This window comes from Dysidea avara, chromosome 1, assembly GCF_963678975.1.
Source record: "Dysidea avara chromosome 1, odDysAvar1.4, whole genome shotgun sequence".
NCBI lineage: Eukaryota > Metazoa > Porifera > Demospongiae > Dictyoceratida > Dysideidae > Dysidea > Dysidea avara.
Window position 1 is genome coordinate 22,267,550 of NC_089272.1, and position 22,501 is coordinate 22,290,050.

General features: G+C 36.3%; 1 protein-coding gene across 1 annotated transcript in view; it reads right to left on the bottom strand.

The window, feature by feature from the left end:
* Positions 1–1,898: 1,898 nt before the first annotated feature.
* LOC136259246 (uncharacterized) overlaps positions 1,899–22,501 on the bottom strand; it is a 47,502-nt gene continuing 26,899 nt past the window's right edge. The window contains exons 7-9 of the mRNA XM_066052738.1: positions 14,714–14,884; positions 11,633–11,681; positions 1,899–2,251 (exon numbers count right to left, since the gene is read on the bottom strand). Of these exons, the coding sequence (XP_065908810.1) occupies positions 2,137–2,251; positions 11,633–11,681; positions 14,714–14,884 (335 nt within the window). The 3' untranslated portion in view covers positions 1,899–2,136. The remainder of the gene's footprint in view (positions 2,252–11,632; positions 11,682–14,713; positions 14,885–22,501) is intronic.

Below are 22,501 nucleotides of genomic sequence, written 5' to 3' on the forward strand. Positions count from 1 at the left end.
GAAGGATTTAAATTACAGGGTGAAAACCATAGACCAGATACTTTGAAACATCACAATTAAATCCATTTTAGTGGACTTTCTCATATCTGTTGCAGTTAGGTAACCTGCCCATGGAATGATATATTGCCTACACTTCATATCCCACATGTACATGTACACAAACTCTCTGCCTCAATACAACCTGTACCACTCCGGCGGCACACCTTATTATGAACACTTGTTATTACACATGTGACCCCAAACTATTAACAAACTCTGAATATTGAGAACAACCAAAATTTAAAGCATAGACAACAACCAGTGAAGTAATTTACTGTGATAAAGTAAATATAGATTGTAAGTACATATAGATATAGCAAACAATAATAATTTTATTGCACAACTGACATGCCTACCAAAAAAACTTATCAGTAATTTTGCCCTCAGTAGAAATAATTAGCCAAACATAGTACAATAAACACGGCCTAGTCTTAATGTCTACATGTAATTTCCATTTGCAGAAGGATACTATTACTACCCACCTTTAAATTTCACGCTACCACACAGGTTCAGTCACTGGGTCCCACTGAGCTTACATACATGTATGTCCACAACATTTGTAGTTAGTAGCTATTGGCAAAACCATACATACATATATATGTCAGTGTCATCTACTGAAAATGGCCAGTACTCATAACTGTAGACCTACCAACAATTCTACCATCACCATTCAATACGCTACTTGAATCACTTTCAGTCTCCTACGCCGCTCACACATATAGCCACATTATGTATGGCAGTTGTAATTACACAATTTTAACACACACAAATTTGTATATGGATTAATTACTAGATAGACTTCTGAATAACTCTGTAACAAAAATACTATCAAGATATGCACTGACAAGATCCATCTAAGTGCAGCAATAGTTGTTTGTTAATGTTGTACCTTCAAAAATACTTGCAGTGTAACATGCATGTACATAACACATTCTTATCAGATGGGTAGAAAGATCAATGGATACAACATTTGCCAGATAAAGGGTGTAATTATAAGCCATGCAAATAACGCATGTATGTTTCGATTGTTATTCAGAATGTGAAACCTTTGAATTGTTTTACTGGTATTCTAAGGATCTTATTAAATATTTAACTCACTCAAGAGGTCTGCAGAGATCAACAGAGTAGAAAAGACTTGATACATAAAGTCATGCAATATCACTTTATATACTGTAGCATAGCTACAAATAATTATGTTGCCTATACCTATATTGCAATCCAATTCTACTCTTTAAGTAAACATCACATGATTAAAAACCCTTGAAAAGGCTATAAATACCCTGCATTGACTAGTATATTTGTATAGATATCAGTTCTACAATAAATAGTTGAGTTGGCAAGATTAGTAACAATTTATAGCTTGCTGAGGCAAAACATTTAGTTTTATTTCTGTAATTAGCTAGCATTCTAAGAAACATGCAATAGTTTTAAAGGTCACAGATTTATATACCTCTTATCGGTAAATTTATACTCTTATCGAACTATAAACAGGTTGTTTGTTTTATCTTCAGGAATAAGTCTTAACAAGTGCAGTCTACACACATGCACTCTCTCCTACTAACCATCCAATATTTGTATGACCAAAGTCAAGTAGTTGCTAACAAGCATGAAATAACAAAACCTTTTGCAGTATAGATATGGCAACAAACAGCAGATAACTGTATTACCATACTAACAGCACTGTCATAGGTGATGGAAACTATTGACTATTTAAGATACATGCAAATTAGCAATGCTTAAACACTACAAGCATGAACAAGCCAAGATAATTGGTCTCAATAACCTGACTTAAAAGCTAGATCATACACAGTTCAATCAATTTCTGTACTTTGTTATCTTGCTGAATCTAATTTACAGTGTTTTGCCAGAAGTATATACATATGTGAACACACAAACAGATAAAACATTGTTATGTACTGTTAGTTTTTAAAAAATTACTGTAAATAAAAATCTACTAAAGACAAAAGGTTAGGGAGACTATATATAACTGTCACAAAAAACGTAACTAGCACTAGTACATAGCAGCATTACACTTAGAATACAAACACTCAAAACCAGAATCACACACTCTTTAAGTCCGTAAACCATTACTGGTAATCATAAGTTACTTGCAGAAGTAGTCTTAATTTTTTTCATACGTGGTGGTGCCAATAAACTTGTTGAAACATGCTCTGGTGTTAAAGACTGTGATCGTCCAAGTAATTTATTGAATCTATAATATACACACACACACAGAAATGTGTAGTACGTGTAACAGCAAAAACACATTAGCATTACATAATCATGATCACTGTGTACATATGTACAGCATTTCATCACAAAATATAGCTGAAGTTTTCATTTAATTAAAACGTGTGTACAAACACATGTATAATCACCTTCATAAACAAGATTAACAAAATGAATATTTACAGCATATCCTACAATTCAGTAGTACTTTATATTATGTGTGGATCATGAAGTTAGCGCTTTCTCACAAAAAATTTTTGACCACAAACCAGCCTAACAATATCTTTATGGTGCCTTGGCAGTATATTAATGTACATGATCATGATATGTGTATGTACAGTAATTTAGACATTGCTGTTTCGTTGGTACTGCATAAAATACTCTGCATGGTGTCATAGTAACTTGCTGTAACCACCATTATGGTGGAATCATGTGTAGCATCACTTTGTAAGCACTCTGTAATTTGTTTCACATTGTAGCAGCCACTGCACTTGTCCTGTTACGTCACACTTTTTATGAAAAGTAATGGGTCGGTCCCTTCTGCAGGTAATATGATATCATCGCACACTGTTGATAACAAGCACTGTAGATGACTTTTCACAACAACACTGGTATAACTAATCATGCAAGCGGGCTAGGGCTCCAACTGTCACTGTTTCTATAGGCATAGTGCATAGGCAGCAAAAAGGGGCTCAGTCCACTAAGAGGGGTTACTTATCCCCCCTCAGAATGATATCTCGCCAAAATTATCCTTTTAGAGTGGAATTGAAAACTGTGAAAAAAGATTGGAATGCTCAAATTTCCCAATAGAACAGTCAAAGCATTTCATAAAAACAAGTTCCTAAATGTAGACTGAAAACAAGAAGAATTTTTTTGTTTATAGAACCACTGACCACTTACTTTGAGAGTTAAATTGGTATCTTATTATTGTATTAACTGTTTCCACGTACTTAAAGGCTGCTTTATAAATGCTATACAGTGGAACCTCTCTATTACGGACATTTTGGGACCCTGAATTTTGGCCAGTTTTTGCTGTAATGTAGAGGTTTTCCTCTTTCAGAGGTAAAAAATGTATTAACCAGACCTTTTGGGACCAAAATTTTTGTCCTTGTTATGGAGGTTTTTTCTATTGTGTCCTTAATTCGGGGAGATTGTTAAGAGAGGTTCCACTGTATGTTACTAACCTGTAGTCAGTTTTTCATTCTAAAAACTTTGCCAAGAGAGACTTTTATTGACTCCAAATAGCCTATTTTAAGTACTTTAGACTTTACAAGTTGATGCTTTAGTTGAATATTTCAAATTGCACCTATAAATTAATTCTGGTGAACTGTGAGACATCGTGAAAGCTACAGCTTTTTAGGGGGCTGCACCCCCCAGCTCCAGAGATTCTATACTCTGGTTAGCCCCACTCACATCGATTACTTCATCTGCTACTGTCTATAGGGTATGACTTGTTGTCACCACAAACTACCAACAAATTACCTAAGTACATGCTAGAGCCTTTGACACCAGGCTCCCAACAGTACTACAGCTGCCACAACTGAGGCCTATTGCAACCTTGATTGTTTAATTATGGAAAATGGCCAATAATTACATACCTCAACCAATAACCTCAACTAACAACCAATCTAATAATCAGTACAACTCTAGTTGTACAGTATGTTGCTAAAACAGCAGTAATCTGTTGTTGATCTTCTTATTGCTAATTTTCGACTGTTTGTATCCTACATAATATTATGTACTTGGCCTGAGTCATGTCAAGGATCACCGACATGTGTTTACAGTTTGGATGTAATTTTCTTCAATTTTAATCCTAGACTTTTGGCTTTTGGAAGCCATGGCACATATGCTCTAGCCAATTATGGCAGATCATTTTTAACTAGCCTCAAACAAGTTATATATATTTAATTTAGCAAAACAAATTGGCATGTAGAAAATCTAATGGTGGGTGATTACTCAGCAAACCACATTGTGTACATAGGGATATCCCTCATGGCTATGTATGTCATTATCACTTCAATTGCATGGTTACTCTATGTTTATTATGGGAGATTAGCGGCTTTCACCATGGTATATATTTACAATGTTGGTATATTTTATGAAGACAAATCATTAGTACATAGGTAGATTGCATGTATACTTCTTTCCTTTTCTCCCTACAACTTTACAGAAACACATATGCTGCATTATGTACAGCTGTATACTATTATCATTATTATTATTACTAGGACTGCGTCACATACAACCAAGTACATACACCAACGTGACAGCCCCATGGTGAGGCTATTAGGTGGTGAAGGCACGATCCCCAAATCAACTCAATATGTCACAGTAGTGACAGTAGTGGTGTGCGATATCAGGATTTTTATTTCGATATTATATCGATACAATATTGGGGTTAATATCGAAATTTTGATACGATTTTCGATAATTTTTAATTGTGTGGGTGGTGTAATTGCGTGGGCGGCCGATATTTATAAATATGCTTGAAATACAAATTATTGCATAAAACTAATAATAAGCCTAGAAAACTGGCAAACAAGTTTTTAAAGTGGCTAGATAGTACAAAACCAACCTTCATTTCTAGCGTGATTGCGCAATCACACACTAAATGCTGTAGATTTATCAAAATATTCTTCGATATTTCGATAATTATCGCAAAATATCACCTTTTCGATAAATATCGAAATCTGCTAAAGCAGTATCGAAAATCGATATGATAACGATATCGACAAAATTATCGCGAAATCGATATTTTTTCAATATATCGCACATCACTAAGTGACAGATATAACACAATAGTGGCATCATAACTAAAGGCCACCAGTAGCTAAGTACCAGTACATCATTGGTGTGGTAATGTATTGTATGTGTAGTATTGTATGCAGCAATACATTATAGGCAACATCACCAGATAAAAATTATTAGCCAATATACAGCACAGTATATCAACATCAACTAGAGCTAAATACGGTTCATCAGTGGTGTAGCAATGGCACAGTGATGGGTGACACACTATAATTATGCATACACAACTTGCAGGAGATAGCTACACAATACTGTAGGAGTATGCAAGCCAGATGAACCAGATAAAGGAAGACAGCCAAGCCAGCCGGAGCCTAGTAGCTAAGCCAGGTGAAGGCAAAAAAGATTAAGCATGTATTGAATTGCCTGACACCAACACAAAGGAAGTTCACCATGCCAGTTGCACAAGACAAGATTGTTTACTTGTATTTTATATGTAACTGTATTGTAAAGAGCATGGCATATGTTTTAATGTTTTCTTGTATTGTTTAATTACATAATATACTATTTTATGTGAATGAATCTACTGGCAGCTGGCATGGAGACTTGAGATGTTACAAACATAAAAACTTACTTGTAATCTTCTTGTTTACGTGTAAAGTGGTCTCTGGCTCTCCTGCTGTCACTACATGGGCATCGCTAATCTTCTCCTTTGTGCAATCTGTAATTAAAGTAAGGGTGTGGTACTGGGCGTTATATAGAATTGCACGTATGGTCAGTCATCAGCATGAACAGGTGCGACGATTATACGTTTGTGCCTTCATTCACAGGCGAATCTATCCCCGGTTAGTTCATATCTCTAAACCTCGTAGTTTTCAAGAACGTTAATTCGAGAACGTTAATTATTAATTAATTATTATTTATGATGTAATTTTAACTGCATTTTGTATTATCTTTATTACTTGGTTGTATAATTATTAATTTTTAATTTTTTACAGTATGTAAGTACTGAAAGCCAATGGAAAGTCCTGCCAATGGCTAAATTACACTAACATAAAATTAATTAACTACAAAACTTAAAGTACACTAGCATAAATTAGATAATTAATTAGTTACAGAACTGATTGGTTTCTTATAGGAAAAGTGGAGAGGTAGAGTTATGGTAGTTTGTCGTAAAGTGGAGGTTTTGTTGTTCTAATGCAGTGGCTACAGGGACAGAAGTAGTGGAAGGTATGTACATTGTTGTCATTGAACTCTTGTATGAAGTGATTCCACATAAAGATGTACAATTTGTGTTTGATAGAATTTATTTGAGCTGTTAAATCCATTGTAGGTAGAGAGTTCCACAGGCAAGGTATACGGTGAAAGTAGAAATGTTGAGTTAAGTTTGTGGAACACCTGTGGTGAACCAACTTTGCAGATGAACCAAACCTAGTGTTCGATGAGCTAAATTGTAGATAGGTTTTAACATTGAAATAGGAAGTTGGTGACTTGTACGACTTGATGAAAAATAAGATATCATTGATTTCATATATATAGATCAAAAGTAGCATCTTTAGGGTCACCAAGTGAGACTTGTATGTTGAATGAAAGTCAATTAAGTTGCTCTCCTTTGTATTCTTTCAAGGATGTTTATGTGTTTGATTAATGAGGGCCTCCAAATTTGAGAACAGTATAGAAACTGATATCTCACAAGACTGATGTATAACTTTCTTCTAGCTAAAATTGGGCAACTAACTGAGAAGCTTCTTCGTATGAGACCCAACATCTTGTAAGCTTTACCTGATATTAATTTATAATGACTATCCCAGGATAGATCCTGTGTCACTAGTACTCCGAGATCTTTAAAACACTCAGCAGTAGTGATGGGTTTGTTATCCATTGTGAAGATGGCGTTGGATGTGTCAAGTGTGTTTCTGGACCAAAACTGAATGTAGACAAATTTTGCAAAGTTAAAACTAAGATCATTATTTATAGACCAATGAAAAGCATTGTTTAAATCTATTTCAGTTGTGTCTGAACTGATTGTGTGTTTAAGGCACTTGGTGTCATCTGCAAAAATAAATGGCAGAGAGGACTTTAGGCAGTTAGGAAGATCGTTGATGAAAAGGACAAAAAATAGTGCCAAGAATGATGCCCTGTGGGACACCAGATAGAACAGGAAGAGACTCTGAGTAGCTGTCATTTATACGAACGTATTGGTGCCAGTTGGTTAAGTGAGCCTTAAACCAATTAAACAGTTTTCCAGCAATTCCGTATGATCTTTAGTTTGAGCAATAACTTACAGTGAGACACAGAGTCAAAGGCTTTTTTGAAATCTAAGTAAATAACATCAGAGATCTTGTTGTTTTCTTTGGCATCAAGAAGCTCATTAATAAATAACAACAACTGTTGCAGGGTGGAGCGACCAGATAAAAAACCAAACTGGTGTGGGGTAAATGAGTTTGTTACAAATTGAATAGTCTCCTTGTTTTCTCAATCACCTTGGAGATGATACATAATAAAGAAATGGGGCGATAATTTGAAATAACAGTGTGAACACCAGTTTTGAAAACTGGAATTATACAGTGAGTACGCCACTCAATAGGCAAGTAGCTCTTAGTAAAAGTTAGAGAAAAAAGATATCTTATAGGGTTGGTAAGGATATCAGCACAGTATTTTAGCACCTTGGGACAGATTCCATCGGGATCCATTGCCTTGCTTGGGTCTAAAGAGGACAAAAACTCATATATATCATGTATGTGGAGTGAACTGTAATTACACTAGCTATTTAAAAAAATTCTAAAATTCAAAAGGAAGTAGGGGTTGATATAATATACATGCTACAAATGTTACAGCTGAAATGAGAACTGATCCAGCAGTAAAAAGTAAGGAAACAAGATTAGACAACTACTTGCTAATTGCTAAAATGAGACACACTTTAATGTCTACTTTTGGCTAGCATCTTGAAATGAGACCACCAAATTAGCCAAAAGTAGGGATTAAAGCGTGTCTCATTTTAGCAAGTAGCTGTCTAATCTTGTTTCCTTACTTTTTACTGCTGGATCATTTCTCATTTCAGCTGTAACATTTTTGAGCTTGTTTCCTTACTTTTGTAGTGTGTATATTATATCAACCCCTACTTCCTTTTGAATTTTTGAATTTTTCAAATAGTTAGTTTATTTACTATTTTTTTTGTCTAGCTAGCTAGTTATATTATACTCTTTTTGTTTTCCACATAGTATAAATATCACTCGAAACAGCTATCTTTTACCGTATTGCCTAAATATTTCGAGGAAGAAAATTTTCGCTGATTTCGCAGTTTTGAGGGTTATAAGCGAAAATTTTAGCCTCGAAATATTTAGACCTCACATAGTCTAATACATTTTGGGAGTGTTTACAAATCCACGAAAATTTATTTTAGCAACATTGCTCAACCTCGAAATATTTGCCCCTCAAAATATTAAGGCTATATGGTACCTTCGTATGCAATAAGTGCCTCTAAAAAAGTTACCATTTTGCCTTCAGTTATTTAAAGCTATTACAGCAACTGTTTAAGGCTTCAGCTGCATTTCTAATGACCTAATGTTGATCATTTTACAGTAAAACATTGCTGGGGAGTCCACCATTATAAGAGTGGAACCCTCACTTTTAGAAGTCTGGATCCCGGGGTGGATCTGCCCCTCAAAGACATCATTAGCTAGCTACCTCACAAAAAAGCTAAACTGGTAATTAAGACTATATAAAACGACTACCCACCATTAATAAATGCTAGAGACAACTCCTTGGTTACTACACCCGTTCACCCTCATCTTATGCATATGTATTCACACCTTTGTTAAAATCACGTGTTTGAGTTGTGGCGCGCGCCGCAACTGTTAAGCGCCGCAACTATTAAGCGCCGCAACCATTAATTATCCTTCGAATAGAACAAAGAAGCGAATGAATGATGAAAGTAAACAACATGGTGCAGTGGACAGAACTTAATCGGAACAACAGATTTGTGCATCCGCCATCATTACTTTGGCTGTCTGAAATTTCTGGAGCCATACACCTAGCAGGCTGGCTGGCAGACGAAATGTAGGTGAATTTCTAAAATTTTAAAACTCACTGTACATCGAAACATTCGACAATTAACTTCGTTTACCCAAGGTACAGCATCATTATAACAGTACTAATGCATTCCAGGTGGTTTTTTTGGGGTAAAACGTATTGCAAGGCCATTTTTTAAGGTGTGAAAATCCATGAAATCATATGAGTTCTTACCATTCCCTACTATACAGTACTATCGTACTGTATGATAACTCTTTAAAAACTTCCCACAGCAGAATTACACGCAATTATAGGAATACACTAGTGACAGGACTGGGTCTGTAAAAACCTGACATAGTACAGTTTTTGAATTCTTTATTATCATATCTCTACTATCAAGAAATGAAGTTCCAGCTTCATATGCTGAGAATTTTTAGAGTTATAGCATTACAGTATCAACAGAAGGTCAATTTGTACAGTAACAATTAGTGAAATAGGTTAATAAAGTGGCTATACTGTAGCATACAAATGCATGATATGCAAAGTTGACACTTGTGCCACAGTATTTTCCATGAACAGGCAAGTAGAGACACAGTATAACTGCTGGGTAAATGTATCGCCACCTTTCTTCACCACAGATAAAGTCAAAATCAGTGTGAAAGATCAACACACCATCTTTTCAAAGTGATACTGTATATAAACAAATGCTCATATCACAGGTTTCTTTTAGTACACATACTGCAATGAAACAAATACTCCTCTTGAGTAGGCGAATGTGTAGGTTTTTCCATTAGAACCTTTCTGTCAGCATAAAGTTTTAAAATAAAAGTACGTAATTGTACCCATTGTAATAATAGTATAGTAAAATCTAGGCTTGCACTATAACTTAAGGATATTCAATGGAACCAGGGGTAAGCACCCAAATGGCATCTCTCTTTCTGGTATAATGTATGTTGGTATGTACACACAGTGTTGGGCAAGTTACTTTTTAAAAGTAACTAGTTACATATTAGATATTACTTGCAGCTGAACTATTTAGTTACAGTTACATATTACCCATAAAATAAAGTAACTATAATAATATTACATATTATATTACTTTGTGTCCACAGCCTTAAGCTGTCACATGTGAAACTACCACCTTATCACGTGACATAATTGCGTTGTTGGACAATGTGTAAATCTTGGTTATATGTAAGAAGCTAGTGAATAAGTTTCATTCAGTAGGCTTCGTTACTTCGTTGTGGCTAGGCGTTACTCAGAGGATAACTAACAAGATTAGTAACTTCATTACTTGTAGTAATAATATTACGTAATATTAGACTTGTTACAGTAACTATATTACTTAGGTAGTGTTACATTTGTGGTAATTATGTAACACGTTACGTAATATTATTAATTTTGTGGTACCTAAGTAATATAATGAAATACGCTATAAAAACAGATAATATAACTCAAGTTATTTTACTTACAAATGTAACACTACCTAAGTAATATAGTTACTGTAATGAGTCTAATATTACGTAATATTATTACTACAAGTAACGAAGTTACTAATCTCGTTAGTTATCCTCTGAGTAACGCCTAGCCACAACAAAGTAACGGGTTACATAAGTAACGCGTTACGTAATATTATTAGTAACGCGTTACTCCCAACACTGTGTACACACATACATTAGGTAAGTAAATATGCTTTTATAAAATCAGAAAAATTGTAATATCGATCACAGAAAAGAAAAATGTACGGGGGGGTATATTGTAAGTGTAAACATGGCTCACAACAGCACAGCTTGCTACTTCAACTACAGGTTGTATGATATATAAAAACAATAATACCCTGCTGAAGCCATACATGTGTATTTTAAGAGTTTACTGGAACCATATGGTAGTTATTGCTAGTCCAACCAACACAGCAAAATAATAAAAAGCATATAACAGCACCAGCAATTTTAGGCTTGTTATGATGTCTGAAGCCAAATATTACATTGAAGTGCCCACTTGGATAGAAGCCAGTATGTCATAGCAGTGTCATAGATACAATACTCATCCTTGGCTTCCACTCAGACTCGTGTCAATAACTCAGGTATTCTACTCCTGCTGGACAGAGGAGGTACGACACGAATTAAGCGCTATTGAAAAGAATTCATAGTAATTGCATTCTTCAAATGGTTAAATTGCGGAAAATCAATCCGTAGACAAGATTTGATGAACTGCAAAGCTACTTAGACGCTTGTGCAGTTGATTTTCACTGGTTTTCTCCTCCCAACTTGCTGCTTGGCTTTATTTCGTACGGTTAGTTATTCATCACATGACGGTTCCTCCAATAGGCTGTGTATATCGAAGCTGAACCACTGGGGTTGAATAGGGTAGATTGCACCGCTGAATTAAGCATAAGAAAAGAGTTCGATTGGCAGGTATTTTTCGTTGATAACCCCACGAAATAGATTCCCTGCACAAAACATATGCGCTCACGTGTGCGTGTCGTACCTCCTCTGCCTGCTGGAATATAGCTATATGTAACTTATATAACTATACCTTATGTGGTTAACATAATAGTTTTATACGGCATTGAATTGTAAGAATTTTGCATAAGAAACTTAATACATACCTATCCTTAAATGAATTAGTAGAACTCATTGAATGATGAAGACGTGGAGCTGTAATTAAAAAGTTGAACAATAACAATCATGCACATGGTTAGCATATACATAACTTTAACATAACAACCCATCAAATGGTACATATACACGATATAGGTGTATGTATTTGCACATAAAATGTTTTTATAAGCACATTGTACCATGCAATAGTCTATGTATCGTACTTCAACAGTCCCAGTCTTACAGGTAGTGTTTAGCCGATTTTCTAGTTAAACAGCTCTTAATCATGAGAAATTCTGGGCAAAACAAATATGCACTTAAACCACTCCTTGGTATCATATTTATTATTTCAGGATATTATGAAAAGGCCATTCTTATCAAAATTGTATTCCTAAGCTTCCACAATAAATTAAATCCAATATTGCGGCATGATTCATACTTTTACAGTTTAGTTGCAGCAATAAATGGTAATGGCAATGATTAAGCAGTATAATTATTTCAAGTGAATAGCCAGTAATTAGCTAATACAGTACGGAAATTGCTATCTCCTGCTATCTACTCCAGACTCTGCTGGTGTTCTATCCAGTGCACAGAATTTAATTTTATTCTGTCAATTTCATACACATCCTAATTATTTCTGCCAGATAGTTTCATTTATTTGAAATCCACTTGGGCTTTGAAATACATACGCACTCTTTGAAACAATCAAAAAACATTCGATAATCAGATTTTACTCCTTCTGCAAAAGTTTCTGATTTGAAGTTAATCCACTATATGGTATGTATGTTCCATAGCTAATTTTGGTAGGCATTGGTTTTTGCTAAAAGTAGAAAAGTTTACCTCTTTGATGATTTTATTCTCAAGCTATTCTCAAGCTACGGCTTATAAATGGCAATGTCCCTTTTACAGTAGTAATTAAAATGATACAGTATTTTTTTTTTCTGATAGAGGTTTCCTATTTGGTGTCAATCAATATTTTATCTGATTTGGCATTACACTTCTTAGCACTAATTTTATAAACCTTTCCTCCCCCCCCCCCCCCTCCACCATTTTCTAAGTTGGTTAGGAACCATGCCCACAGTTATTCATAATATTAGAACCTCAGTCTAGGTTCCTAACCTATACAAGTTCCATATTTGAAGTAATGATATGCTTGGATACACTAAATTAAGCATGAAAGATATTGGTGCTGTTCCTGAAAGTAATATTAATACTGGCACCTATCATTCTCATGATCATGATCTCACACTATTTCTAGATAACAGAAATTATTCAAACTCTTGAAAAGAATTCTAGCTTTCCACCTGTATGTACTTTAAGTACCTACCCAAACAACACAAGTTAGTTTATAAATTTAACACTGCATCATCAACCAAATATAGAAGATGTACAATGCTGTATATCCATACACACGTAAGCTCAATGGGCATCAATATACAGCTAACATATATTTTATAGTTATAACACAGTTACGAGGGATATGATAAAAATATACGAATGAGTGCCCGAGTGCGTATATTTTGTCATATCCTGAGTAATCATGTTATAACTTATATTCTATACCCTAGTAGATGGAATGATTATAGATAGCAATTTATAGTGAAACAACACCTGTTGAAGACCAAAATCAGTAGAAATTCTTGATGGATCAGACGTTTTAGACTCTTTAACTGTGTCATGCCCATCTACTTGCAATTGGTGAAGGAGACAAGAGCTAGTGAGGGAGACAATTGTTAGTGAAGGAGACGAGAGTTCATTAAAATCTTTCTCCTTGCTCAGGCGCATAATTTTTGGTTATTTAGGTGCTTGTTATTAGAGACTTGATTACCGGATTTCGCGGAATGTGTGAAGTTACACCATATATGGTAAGCATAGCCACAAAGCCTGGTATATCAGTTATCTGTGGTTATTGGTTATATACCACAGCGTGGTGCTTTTAATCTCAACCACAGGTGTGGTACATTCCGTGAAATCCTGATCTAAACAGTAACAAGTCTCTAATAACAAGCGCCTAAATCAACCAATAATTATTGACCTGAGCAATTTTCGATGAACTCTTTGTCTCCTTCACTAACTCCTGTCTCCTTTAATAATCGCGAGTAGATGGGTGTGGCACCACTATAGAGTCTAAAACGCCTGATCCATTAAGGATTAGTCTCGAATACTGACAAGCACCTAAAATCATTCACCTGAGCAAAGAGGATTTCCGTTGAACTCTTGTCTACTTCACTAATTGTGAGTAGATGGGCATGGCACCACTAAAGAATCTAAAATGTCTGATCCATCAAGGATGTCTACTCAACCGGTGCTGTTTCACTACAACTTGCTATCTATAATCGTTTCATCTACTGGGGTGTAGAATATAACAGTTACAACACAATTACTCGGGATATGACAAAATATGCCACTTTGACACCTCACATCTAAGGAAACCACAAGGCTATATTTCACGTATTGCCCTGATATCATGATATCGCCCTGTGGTTAAGGCGGTATTGTGATACAGCCCTGACCACAACTGCCTTTTATGCTGAGGCATTTACAAAGTATCAGTTTCCTTTGTAGAGTTGCTTAAAGACTTGCATTTTGGGTTTGAGTTTAGCATGTTGGTTTAGTTAGGCTAAAGACAATTTTTCTAGAAGGAAAAATAATTGAGTGATCAGCATTGCATAGTTCAGTTACTAGGCACCACTACAATAAGCTTTTTCGCAATGTGGAATAGTTTCTACACAGCACATGACAGGATGGCTCAGACATTCTTAACCTATACCCCTAAGTACTTATTTTAGCATCTTTGGCATCCACAAAGTGGTTATTTGGTTAGAAATGGTATCACTACAACCACAATCATTTCTTTTTTGTGCCCACAATCGATGTTTACAAACCTCCGTATAAAAGTAATGTGGTGATCTTTCTTCACCTATAGGTATAAGTGAGTAGACCTGAGTAGTATTATATAATTATTACTTATACCATGGCCACTTGGGATTTTTCTGATATATATGCCTACACTTTGCATATATATCAAGCAAATCCCTCGTGGTCATAAATACAGTACCTAGTTGAAAACAGTGTACATGGAAAAGTACCTTCATGTTTTTTAAGACTAGAACGGCTGTCTTTTTGAAGACCAGAGCGGCTTTCTTGACGACCTTTAGGTTTGATTCGGTGATACCAGCTTTTCCTCTTTATTGTTGGGCTGGCTGCTGACTCTAACTCATTTTCATCACTTTGTGATTCATGAGCAGTAAGCTCTTCACCTGTCAGCACACAAGAAAAAACATAAATTTTACAGTATAGGCTATAGTAAAGTCTTTACAGGTACCCAATTTAATCCCCACATGTACATATGATTCATATACTAGTGTCACAAACTGAACTGATTATTATACTTTAATCTAATTATGTAATCTTACATCATGTAACACTACGTATTATATCTATTACGTCATTACTTAGTATTGCATAAATATGTTGATTTGTCATTAAAATTTACTTGAGAGAAAAGTTTAATGTAAGAAGCGGTTCATTCTTCGTTGCTCATCTTCTCCGCGACATAGCTTATGGCACAGTGAGCAGGATCATTCTGTGCATTGAGTTGCAGTGTTCGGAACGAAGATGTCTGGGCTGATTCACAAGCTACTTGGACCCGCGAAGGCTCGACTACAAGGATATCTGGAGGATGCAGAGAAGTTTCTTACCTCGACTATTAATGAAGAAGACGTGGGAGACGAGGAGGCGACTATAGAGGAGTATGTAGAACATATTAATAATAATGTTACTATTCTAGAAAGATGTGACCACGAGTGGGGCATACTACTGAGCAAATTGAAAGCAGAGGAATAGGCCACGGAGGAAAAGGAGCATGCACGAGTAGCAGAAGGTACAGAAGGGTACATTGAAAGATTAATGAACGCTGGTGAGATTACAGCTCGTTTTAAAGGAAGATTAAAACACGTAAAGCATAAATTCGAGCTGAGCCAGCAAAAGGTAATGCTTAACCCATCAGTTCTAAACACTTCTCTGTTTGATCAGTTTAATTCCCACTCTAATCTCTCAAGTCAAGGTGCATTAGATGGTAGCCTTAGTCAATGCAATAGTGTTAAGGTCAATTTACCAAAAATGCAGCTGCCTTGTTTTGATGGTAACATTCAACAATGGACTGAATTTTGGGAAATGTTTAGTACATCAGTGGATCAGCAAAATTTGCCTAAGGTGTCAAAGTTTGCTTACCTTAAAGGTATTTTAAGAGGTGCTGTAGCAGCAGCCATTTCTGGTATAGCAATTACAAACGAAAATTACGATTTGGCAGTCACTCTGTTAAAGGAAAGGTTTGGAAAGATCAGATATCATTATTGAATCCTTGTACGTTAAACTGCAAGGTCTTCCAAGGTCAGTTAACAAATTTACAGAAATCTGTAAAACATCTGAACAAATAGAAAAGATATTGAGGCAATTAGAAGTTCAAGGGGAGGTTGTCAATAATCAAGTAGTGTTAATTCAGTTAATTTTGTCAAAATTTCCATTTGAAGTGGTTGTCAAACTGGAGGAATCTAAGTTACCCACTGAAAGGTGGGATGTGGAGAGTTTGAGAAGGGCAATGTCAACATACATAAGAGTACAAGAAAATGTTTTTCATTATACTTATAACACCAAGGGTCAGCTACAAGTACAAGGTGACAACAATAAAGGTTGGGGTATAGGGCAAAGGTCTGTTTATTGTCCCACTAACAGGGCTGCCCAGAGAAATTGAGGGGCCCAGGGCAAAGAGCTAAAGTGGGGCTCCAGGGGCAAGGAGGTTATCACAACTTCACTCATGATTTAAGTTGAAGACTGAAAAAAAAAAAAAGGTCATCACATGTTGAAAATGACAAAAGCTAGCTCTCACCAACCATATCTCCTTATTTATAAGCTTGCTACACTGCTCCTCTGAAGAATACTCTGACTGCTCTATTAGAGTATCTAGATCTGACTGCTCTATTAGAGTATATCAATTTTTTTAAACAGTTATTCAAGGGGCCCTTCATGGGGCCTCCTGGGGCCCCTTTCAGGCTGGGGCCTGGGGCAAAATGCCCCACCCCCCTGTGGGCAGCCCTGCCCACTAGCAAGGAGAAAGGTTACCAATCTCAGAACACCCCAGCAGAAGTGTTTGCTAGAGTGGAAATTATAAATTTGAATGTCACACAGCATATTTCATACACAAATACTGACTGTATTTATTCCGTCTATGTTTAAGTGTTGGAACTAATAGTCCAAATAGTCTACCTTGGCTCAAACAAAAACAGAACACAGCCCTTAATAGTGAATAAAATTAAAGTCATTTATAAATTTGAGGTTCGTTTTGTCTCGTTATAAGGAGCTTTTAAAACAGTTGTTCCAATACTGAATAAAGACTGAGTTAGAATATGTAGTATTGGAACACTATTTTTACTGTGTCAGGTGCTAATCCTACTTGTTTAGAGCCTTTCACTGAATGATACTACAGTTTATAAAATTCCTATACTTGTTACAATGAAGAGAAGGATGACTATACCACCAGACATGGTTTAATCCCAAACTGGTTTATTGCTTCCTAATTAGCTAAAATAGGGATTGAAATTTGCACATTAGGTTGATGATCTTCCTTACTGCAGTTTGTGGTAATGACCCTATACATGTATACATTACAGTCAACATGAACCACAACAGTGGGAATTTCCCATGTTTCTTTTTAAACCAGGCACACACCCACAGCCAGCCTTCAGTTAGCTGTGGGCATGTGCCTGGTTTACTGAAATTGTTTTCGTAAAACGTGTGTGCGTACCTACCTATGAATGTTTGTTTGTCCGTATGCACCGAATGTGAGTAAAAACGTTTAAAATGGTAAAAAGCAGCCAGGATGCAAGAATTGAAAGCTAAATTAAGTCAGTATTAAACTCCCACACACAAACTTTGCTCTGAGGTGAATTCTTCTTAGTGGTCGAAAATACGGGTATAGCAACTCTTCATATACTACTTGAATGGTCTTCCTTTCAGTTTAATAGATGTTAAAACAACATTGAAGGCCTCTTAGGCTACCAGAGATAGCGTATCCTTTAAGTAGGAAGGGGGGCATTATCCGTACTTACGCAAATGAAAATGAAGGGCAGCCTTGGGGATTTTTCTATACTATTTGCATGAGAAAACACAATAGACACACTATAAAACAGTTGAGAAGATAATTTGTGCTTACTTTGCAGTTTAAAGTGGTTTGTTATAGTTACGGTGCAGGCTAGCAACGTAATTACCGAATTACAAAATAATTCATAAATTACAAAATATGCTAAATTGCAGTATTTACAAATCTAATAACATAAATTATATACATGGTTGATTAATTGTATATTTAGTTAAAATGGGATAATGTTAATTGTATGGGCGCCTGGTTTTTAGAAGTAGCATACCTGTAACATCAACTTGTTTGTTTTTGCAAAAATCCTAATAATATAAAACGCATACAAACACCTCGGAAAAGAATCCTCTGGTGGTTCTTTGCAAGAAGTATAGGTCCACTAGTGAGCATCAAGTAGATTGGAAACAGTAGGTGTTCTTCAGACAAAACTGAAATTGGCTATGTTTATATCAACACATGCAGTAGTGTGTGTGTTGTGAGGCCAAAAAGCTGGCATATGCCACACTGTGTATGTTAACAGGAAGAAACAAAATGCAATTTTTATTCATGCATACAGTAGCTCCATGGTCCCTTCTCCAAAGCACGGCACTTTTGAATTAGCTGTCCATCCGGTAGGGTATGCCACACAGCAACTTTACACCGAGTTGTGCCAGACTTTCCTTCTTATTGCACACTTTGTGAAAATTATTATAAGATGTAAACTCATGACTTGACTGCCTTGAAATTTGATGCAGATGAAGAGCATATAAACTACTAAGTTTGCTATGAATCTATTAATATCCATGTTGTTATGAATGTTTATTCATGTAAAACTTCTGTGATCACTACAGGGTAAACCATGTATGAGAATAACTTCAAAATTGGCATAAACATAGGCTAACCATTGTTCATTGTAGCAGTGTCTTTAGATGGTTCCATGTTCTATGGGAGGGTTGGGTTAGCGTAAAGCCAGAAGTACTTCCTTAGCAGCCTTTCTGGGTTCTTATATCAGCTCCCAGGAATTGCGTTTCCATTTGCAGTGGTGGTCCTGATGTAGTTGCTGCTTCGATCCTGTCCCTTTCTAACCTTGTTTGTAGACAGTGTGTATTCCAACATGAACTTGAAGTTGCTCGTCAGACCCTTCTGCTCAACAGTCAGTCTTCGTTTGGGACCAAGCCAAAGTTTGTTGCTGACTCTTGTACTAGTTCATGGCTTCAGGCCATTCGTCGGGGTGATTTTTTGGGCCTATCCATGACTGTTTACTCTGGAGTTTGATTGTCCTATTGACACTGGCTTGATATACCCTCATTTTCTGCTTCTCCAGTTCACTGCCCCCTTGGTAGTACTGTAGATCAATTTGGTGATCACCTTTCCTTTCCTTACCTAGTAGACATGATACTTTGTGTGATGTTGTGTACTGCAAAACTACTTCAAAATAGAGCTGGGTGGTATGAGAGTTGTCAAAGCCAGTACGATATTATAGAAAATATCATGGTACAAATACATACCACGGTATGGATTGTATTGTTGCAAAGCAAGTGAAATTCTTGTTGGAAAGGGTGATAGAAGGTTGATGAAACATGATAAAATGACTTAAATGCGATCAGAAGGTTATCTCCACATTGGTAAAGTATCTTACCACATTGGTGAGAGCAGGAAATAATAAGATGATGTTATGAATCAGCTGTCATCTAACACTAGACGGTATGGCGGTATTTTCTACATTCATCCAGTACGGTAACGGTATCATTAAAATACCTTCTCCTATGATACGTACCAGTATATCGACCAGCTCTACTTCAAAACAACAATGACTGATGCAAACAGCAGTGGTGTGCCAACCTATACATGTACTCTAATTAAACAGTCACTAATGGTGTTAGGAAAAGTGAGTTGTTCAGGTTTAGACAATTATACGCAACAAAGGAACAATGGCATCAGAAACATTAGAATATGGTAGTACTGGCCAAGCTATGAGAAAAGGTGCGTCCTTAAAAAGTCTGGATGAAAAAAATTGTGAAGGTGCCACTATCAAGAAACACGGTAGTGTGTCATGCGACCAAAGAAGCTGGCGCGCCACACTGTGAGTATATTAATAGGAAGAAAGAAAACGGAATTAGCACACCTATGTAACTCTGTCATCCCTAATCCGATTGAAACCACATTTGCTATAGACGTGCAGGCCAGTTAGGGAAGTCTACATACCAAAGTTGAAGAAAATCGCTCCAGCCATTTCCGAGATACGAGCGAACAAACTTTCGTTTTAATTTCTCCGTTTTTCTTCTTCATCTTCATTTTGCACACTTCGCAAAATCCACCATAAAACATTAATTTGTGCTCCAATCGGGCTGACATTGGGCACATGTAAAGGGTTCATTAAGGCGGATCTCAGTACCAACTTTGGTAGGAATCCGATGAACATTCACGGAGTTATGACCAACTATTTGCGTAAAATAAGGTTGAAGGCCTGTCACGCATACAGGGTAAACCCCTTGGAGGAATCAGTTGAAAATTGATATGTAGATGGAGTAGGAGTGCCTTTTTGTGGTTTGAAAGGAATAGGGATAAAGACCATGGAGATATGACACAAAACCCAACCTGTGTCAAAATTAGGCGATCGACTTTTACGAATAAAAAAACTACTAGTTTTCGTCTGTACCAGGCAAACTGCTTAGAGCAATGAGCTGAAAATCAGTATGTAGCTGGAATAATCATTATAGAATGTCCTTGCAGTAGTACAGAAGAATCGGATTACAAACCACTGAGTTATGATTCGAAAGGCAACTACGTGTAGCAAATGCGAGATCGAGATACTCTAATAGAACAGTCACCTTAATATAGCATTCAGCTGCGTTTATAATTTACTCAATTATATTACATTGCAAGTTATACTGTAGGGAATTCAGCTACAAACAAGTCACCCTGTAGTCAGATCACCTAGAAGAAGGTACCTAATAGAGAGTTCAGCTACAAAGAAACCATCATGTAGAGAGTTCAGCTGCAAACAAATCATCCTGTAGAGAGTTCAGCTAAAAGAAGTCACGTTGTAGAGAGTTCAGTTATTAAGAAACCACCATGTAGAGAGTTCTGCTGCACAAATCACTCTGTAGAGAATTCAGTTACAAACAAATAGCCCTGTAGAGAGATCAGCTAGAAGAAGTTACCTTGTAGAGAGTTCAGTTACAAAGAAACCATCATGTAGAGAGTTCAGCTGCAAACAAATCACCCAGTAGAAAGTTCAGCTATAAACAGATCACCCTGTAGAGAGTTCAGTTAGAAATAAGTCATCCTGTAGAGAGATCAGCTAGAAGAAGTCACCTTGTAGAGAGTTCAGCTACAAAAAAACCACCATGTAAGAGAGTTCAGCTGCAAAAAAATCACCTGTAGAGAGTTCAGCTAGAAACAAGTCACCCTGTAGAGAGTTCAGCTAGAAGAGAAGAAGTACATTGTAGAGAGTTCAACTACAAAGAAACTACCATGTAAAGAGTTCAGCTGCGAATTCAGCTACAAACAAATCGACTGTAGAAAGATCAGCTAGAAGAAGTTACCTTGTAGAGAGTTCAGCTGCTAACAAATCACCCTGTAGAGAGTTCAGCTAGAAACAAGTCATCCTGTAGAGAGATCAGCTAGAAGGATCACCTTGTAGAGAGTTCAGCTACAAAGAAATCACCCTGCAGATAGTTCAGCTACAAACAAGTCATCCTGTAGAGAGATCAGCTAGAAGGATCACCCTGTAGAGAGTTCAGCTACAAAAACAAATCACCCTTTAGAGAGATAAGCCAGACAAAGTAATCCTGTAGAGTTATCAGTAAGAAAAAAATCACCTTGTAGAGAGTTCAGCTCCAAACAAAATCATCCTGTACAAGTTCAGTTACATTTCAAGTCACCCAGTAGAGAGATCAGCTGCAAACAATTTATCCATAGGAAATAACTGACATGTAATAAATGTATGTATTTATATTATATATATATAATTTGTACATTTACTGATAAAAAAATCTGAATTAGTTAAAGTATTTAAAATCTGCTTCATCTTGTTCTTCTTCCTGTGGTAAAGAAAAAATGATGAGTTAAAAAGCCCTAAAGCCAGTCATAGGCCGGCTTTGGGGTATACAAATACAAAAAGAAGTGAAATCTAATCCAAAACAGCCAAGCTGTAAAAAGAGTGCGGCCCTCAGAAAGGCTATGGTGAAAAAAGATGTGAAATCCAAGATGGCGGCCAAGAAATGGCTGTGATGGTAGGTTAACGGTAAAAAATTTAATAACGATAATTCAGGTGAATTTGGTGCCGCTTGGTCTTGGAACAAAATTCACCTGAATTGTCGTTATTAAAATTCTTACCATTAACCTACCATCACAGCCATTTCTTGACCACCACCTTGGATTTCACATCTTTTTTCACGATAGCCTTTCTGAGGACTGCACTCTTTTTTTACAGCTTGGCTGTTTTGGATTAGATTAATATTTATTAGCATAAACTCATTGCAGCCATTTGTTGGCCGCCACCTTTGACTTCACAATTATTTTCATCCAGGCTTTTTAAGGCCACACATTTTTCACAGCTTGGTTGTTTTTGTACCGATATCACTTCTTGCAAGTTCCAAAGCCAGCTTATGGTTGGCCTTGATACAGAGTACTTCCTTTTAACTTATTCCCTTTACTACAGGAATCGTCGAAGACTGAGAAGAACTGAAATAAGACAAATTTTAAAGGCACGTGGTATATCCCAATGACTGTACAGATTTGA